The sequence below is a fragment of the Marmota monax genome, unplaced genomic scaffold, assembly GCF_021218885.2.
Source record: "Marmota monax isolate L192 unplaced genomic scaffold, Marmota_monax_Labrador192_F-V1.1 WCK01_AAM20220418_F8-fsc00015, whole genome shotgun sequence".
Classification (NCBI taxonomy): domain Eukaryota; kingdom Metazoa; phylum Chordata; class Mammalia; order Rodentia; family Sciuridae; genus Marmota; species Marmota monax.
The window spans coordinates 3,935,328-3,941,327 of NW_026692194.1; the positions used below are offsets into that span (position 1 = coordinate 3,935,328).

At 47.4% G+C, this 6,000-nt stretch overlaps 1 protein-coding gene across 1 annotated transcript in view; it reads right to left on the reverse strand.

The window, feature by feature from the left end:
* Slc1a4 (solute carrier family 1 member 4) overlaps positions 1 to 5,613 on the reverse strand; it is a 29,481-nt gene extending 23,868 nt beyond the window's left edge. The window contains exon 1 of the mRNA XM_046422856.2: positions 4,788 to 5,613. Within this exon, the coding sequence (XP_046278812.1) occupies positions 4,788 to 5,314 (527 nt within the window). The 5' untranslated portion in view covers positions 5,315 to 5,613. The remainder of the gene's footprint in view (positions 1 to 4,787) is intronic.
* Between the last annotated feature and the right edge of the window lie 387 nt (positions 5,614 to 6,000).

A 6,000-nucleotide genomic window follows, 5' to 3' on the forward strand; every position in this document is an offset into this window, starting at 1 on the left:
GGGTGTGTGTCACTGTGTGCCCCGTTCCAACCTAATATTGAATCCCAATCTCCAATAGGTTTCTCTGCACCTACTCAAGAGATGTCTTCTTGGCAGCTTGAGAGGCATCATAAATATCTGTGCCAATCCTTGGGAAGGCAAGTAAGTCGATCCTGCCTATCTGTGAAGGGAAAGGCCTAAGCACTGTCCACTATTGGGAAAATGAGCACTAGGGGAAAAAAACTTAGAAAACCAGGTAACAGAAAAAATTCTTACTGACTACGAGGTACATGGCAGTATCCTTGCTGCCCAGGGCCTTTCTTCTGGCTACCAGTTCAGACAGAAGCCCTGGCTCAGTCCCTGTCACTACCTGCCTCCTTTGCAGTTTAACCTCTGGAACTCCTTTTAAAAATTATGAACTTTAGAGCCCAAAGGAATGTTTGAAGCCAGTTGCCTCAATCGCTTCAATTTATAGCTCAAGAAAACTAAGGCCAGACTGGGGATGTAGCTCAGTGGTAGAGCACCTCCCTGGCATGTGCAAAACATGCTGGAAAAAAAAAACAAAAACAAAACAAAACACTGAAAACCCAGGTTGATTTGGGAGAGCACACATGTAAGGCAGAGAAAAGAGAAACTGGAAGGTCAGTGAGGATCTGTGAGGATGTGCCCCATTTCAGAATGGAAGGCTCTTCTGTGTTTAGTTTTACTTTTCTCCATTTTCCAAATTTCCCATAGTTCTCCTCTAGATGCCACGTGGTTCCCAAAATGCCTAAGGACTCCTTAGCTTCAAGTCATCTGGAACTCCCCTAAAAAGTTCTTTTCTTCCCATTTATCTCAGGCTATGGAAAGAAGGCCAACACCATTAGCCCATGTCAACTGGAAACACCCAACTCTCTATTGTATTGATCCAGTTGTAGCAAGTGCAAGCAGCCTTGTTGTAAGAGCTGTACAAACATAACTCATTTAACTCTCAAAACAATCCTATGAGGTAGGTAGTATCATGATTCCTCTTATAAAGATGAGGAAACCAAGGAATGGAGGAGTTACGGACATGACCCACAACTAGTAACCACTGCAGGGGATCAAGAAGTTCTACAATAACTAGTCTCTTGGCGATCTGTTTGTCTTTGGTGCCTAAACCACGTTGTTTTGGATGAGAAGTCACAAGTCAATTACTCGGGTCACACACAATTTTGAAAGTCCTGTACTCCAGGCAGTGGAGCTCTGGGCTGTTCAGAAGGAAACTGTCATTCTCCCACCTGCCAGTAGTTAACTGCCATCACTTCTCTGCGCTTCTAGCACCAGACTCCTCACTCCAACTTCTCATTTTACTTTGTTATCTCAAATCCATTGCATTGGGAAAACCAAACCAGTTACTCAAGAATCACATTCTGAATTAAAATGTTAAATCCTGCCTTTTAATATGATTATAATGTACTGATTAAATAAATAAATAGAAGGGAGATCAGTAGAGTAGAGCAAGCTGATGAGGGAGAAAGGGCAGGGAAAGGAGGGTAATAGGAATGAGGTTGATCAGATTATACTATGTGCATGTATGACTATGGAATAATGAATCCCAACAGTAAGCAAAATAGGATGTACCCACAAAAAATATGTAGTAAGTATAACGATCATCCCTCAAAAGGGCTTAAGCATTTGGCGATGTGCTTACTGCACAAGATTGAAGCAAGATTCTCAACTAGGCCTGTCTGACTTCAAATCTTTTGTTCTCTGTACCACCTCCAAATGACCAGAAAAGTCCATTCTTATATCAATTCATTCATTAATGAAAAACGTAAGAGATTTGCACATTCAATTCATATTATATATCCAGCTCCTGGGTCTACATTATGTAAAAAACCAAACAGGAGTTTGCAGTTTTCCATAAAGCCTTATTTCTGAAGATGGAAAGCTTCCATTCATCTATTGATTCATGTACAGCCAGAGCAAACAAATATTGGGCCAGCCCTGTTCCAAGAGCTTTACAGACAACTCATTTAACTCTCAAAACAATCCTGTGAGGTAGGTACTCTCACGATTCCCCTTTGTTAAAAACTGTGTAGTCAGTCTCCTGGTCACTAGACAATGAAAACTGTTCTTTGCATGGTACAGTTCCTGATCCCACACCTGATGCTTCAGACTTGGTTGTCTGACTACAGTTTATGTGTGTGTGTGTGTGTGTGTCTGTATGATGTTATTGTTTGCTTAAATAAATCGATATCACTCAAAAAAAAAAAAAAAAAACCTCCAAACCCCTCAAAATTGTGTATTTTCTTAGTATATAGGATAACTATAGATAAGAAATATAAATCGTAATAAAATTAAATGAAAATATGGTGAAACACATACACACGCACGCATACGCACGCACGCTCACACATAAGAATACCTATTTGCTTCATCCCTGACTTGTAGATCCATCTTTAAAATATAAGTTAAGAAATCACGACAGACCCCTTAGGAGTTCTGGGCACTCCACCATCAGGACAGGCAATGAACTGGAGCACAAGACCTTGGTGGCAACTGTACCAACTCACCAGGGAATTTTCCTAGTCTTCCAGGTGTTTGAGTTCTGGACAGTTGCCAGGCAAGGGTATGCAGGATAACTGAGGTATTCCCTGGCAGTCTTGTTTCATTCACCTGCCCACAGGCAGAAAGGACTGGGTCCTGCCTCTCTCTGCCAAAGAATAAGCCCAGAGTCATATCAAATCGGCATCCATGTGGTTTGTGGAAGGAAGCAAATTTTAAAAATTGACCCAAGGAATCTCTAGGCCCAGGAAGCATTTCTAGGTGGCTCAGGCCTAGTGTCCTCCCCGGAGGCACTCAGCATGAAACCAAAACTGAGCATACCTTCCTTCAGTTTTTGCATATCTTCCTCCATTTAAGGGACTCATCCTTAACTCCTGGTTGGAGGAAGTGGGTATCTGACCTGGCCCACTCAGAACTGACCTGGTTCCTCTTTTGGTCCAAAGCAGATCTTTCTGGGACGGTGACATTAAACTACAAATGTGAAACATTACTATAACATGTTGACTTGGGGGAAGAGAGAGTATGATAAATACAGAGCCCTGCACTGTAGGACCGGAGACCCATAGGTTTCCTAATTCATCTTTTGATAAACCACTACATGACCTTGAACACAATTGCTTCATCTCTCTCTGTCTCAGGTTCCTCACCTGTAAAACAGGACCATACCATCTGCCCTTTCTTCATCCATGAGCTGCTGGATTAAATGAAATTGGCCTTTGGAAGTGCTATAAAACACTACCTATTCTAACAAGCCAGGACAAAGCCTCCCTTAGCCCTCCCAGGCAGGTGTGGCCCAAGTTGTTGAGAAGTTGAACCTATACTGATTGCTAAGCTATGACTCTGGGTTAATATTCACTTCAGAAGCACGAGCTAAAGGGGCTTAGATGGAAAACCATGACCAGGAAATAATAAGTCCTTTCTGAGGCTAGTAGGAATGAGGTACCCTCCTTTACCTTGGCTCTTGCCCCCATTTTATGACCACCATTTATATTTTGGAGTTAGAACACTATTGAGGCACCCTCTGAGTTACCACCAGCCCAGCAGAGCTGAACACCATACTTTCTCCCTGGGTCACAGACCTCTGCAACCAAGAATACCTGAACCCCTCCCTGCAAAAGCTGACTGATGGTCTTCCTCCTCATTTTTTTTTCTTTCCCCAGTAGAAATGTCCTGAATTTTGGGTTGTTTTTGATGTTTTAGATGAACATTTTCTTTCTTAAGTAGCAGACAGTGATCACATTTTCCAGACAGAAAAATAGAAAAGCAAGTCACTTTGCCCAGAGTTTGCTGCTTTTTAGTTTCAGCAATGAGGTTTGTCTCAATGACTCAAGACCAAACATACTTCCAACCCTCAGAATCTAGAATTAGCAGAAACTGGGAGGTCCCCAGCTGGATACCTCACTCAACCAAACCTGGTTAAATTAGTAAATGCTTGCCTGCTGCTGCTTCCCCATCTGTGAACTTTGGGTTATTGGAGAAACCAAAAGAAGTGAGGTTTTGGAAACTACATCATCTCAAGGGATGAAATATAACTTCTATGAGTCACCAAAAGGATGCAAAATTAAGTGAAGATGCATCTTTGTTCCAACCCATTAGAACACACACCTTCTCACAAATAAAGTCATTTGAAACTCACTATACTCTTCAGTTGTCCTGACTGGGTGGGCAGCAACTAGTCCCAACTTCCCAGGGAGGCATGCTTCTGGGCAAGGGCCCCACACAGCTCCAGTCCTGTTATCCTAGGGTCCACTGACAACTCTTCAGAAAACTGCCGGCTTCCTTCACAGCCCAAGGGCTTAATCAGAGAAGGCCCTAAAGAGCATGTAGGATGGCCCAACAGGCACTTTACCCATAGCTCCCAGAAGCTTTTGGGCACTTTGGGGACAATATGGGGTGAAGATATTTGTCGTGGTGGAAACACTTTTTAAACAGTGAGGGCAGTCTGAGTGTAAGGAGTGAAGTACAGATGAAATGGCATACTCTTCCCTAACACATACACTCATCTAATGGTGATACTGGCTCTTGATAAAAGATGTGTTCCTGCTCCTTGATATTGGCCGGTGTATTCCAGCTGTTTTGCACAGGTGTGGTGAGCATGCAAAGGCTCCTCACACTATTTTTATATATATATATATATATATATATATATATATATATATATATATATATATATATATAAGTTATAGGCCACCAACAGCCAATTAACTTAGAATATATGTGTACGTGTACCATCTGGATGGAGACACCCACTTCGCCTCTGGCTAAATGAGCAGTATTACCTGACCAGGTCAAGGAAAGAGTCCACCGTCTCTTTGGGGACCGGAGGAGGCCCAGCGTCTTCCAATCCCAGGTCACTGGACTGAAGGGTCTGCGCGCCGGATCCTGGCTTGATGATGAACGCCAAAGCGACAGCAAGCGCAGAGGCACTAAGCGTTGTGAGGCCAAAGTAGGCAACAGCTATGCCGCCCAGACGCCCCAGGGAGCTGGCGTCCAGAGAAGCAGCGCCGGACACCAGGCTGCAGACCACCAGCGGCAGGATGATCATGCGCAGCATGCGGAGCAGCATGTCTCCCGGGAAGGCCAGGTAGGTGATCTGTGTGCGGGTGAGATTTAACTCGCGTAGCGCAGCACCCAGGCCGGCGCCCGCCACCACCCCCGACACTGTCAGCAACACTTGCGCGTGGCGCCGCAGGAAGCCAGAGCAACGCCGCGAGCGTCCCACCGCGGTAACGGGTGCGCCAGGCCCCGCTGCAGGCCCTGTCTGGGCGCCGTCGAGGTAGCCGTTAGTCTCGCTGCTTTTCTCCATGGCGCGGCCGTGTGCTCCAAGCTGGAGGAGACAGGGAACTGGAGCTCTGTAAAGACGGGCTCCCAAATGAATGGATCGGGCGGAGCTAGCGGCGTCTGCCAGCTACACCGGGCAGAGTCAGGAAGGCAGCCCCAGGGTCTTCGGTCTCGGCGGAGTAGCAGGTGCGGGAAGGGCGAACAGAGGCGTGGGTTGCGGGTTGCAGTCCCGAACAGAGCGGACCGCACCGCGCCCAGCCTTTTCACAGCAGCCACGAGCTGGAGATGATGCAACGCTGGTGCTGAGCGGGAGGACGCAGAAGGAGGAGGGAGTGAGCGGGGAGTGGCCAGAGCCCGCCCCGCCCCGCCCTCTGCCCCGCCCTTCGCGGAGACGGCCAATCGGAACCCGGGCGCCACCGCCGCCGCCAGCTCTGGGCCACCTTAGGGTTGTCGGGCGCGGGGTTGAAGGATCGGCTGGGCCCCCGCGCGGGCCAATCCTGGATTCCGCCGCTGCCTCCCGGCCCAGCTAACGGAAGCTGGTCCCGGACAAGCGCGGGAGGCGCGGCCTGGGGGATGGCCCGGGCTCGTTGGCACCCGCCGGGCCGCTCCGGGCCAGCCGGGGTCTGGACCCTCGGGATCAGAGGGCCAGGAGAACATGGAACGTCGCAGCGTTCTTTAACCAGGGGATGGCGGTGGGGAAGGCTTCTTGTC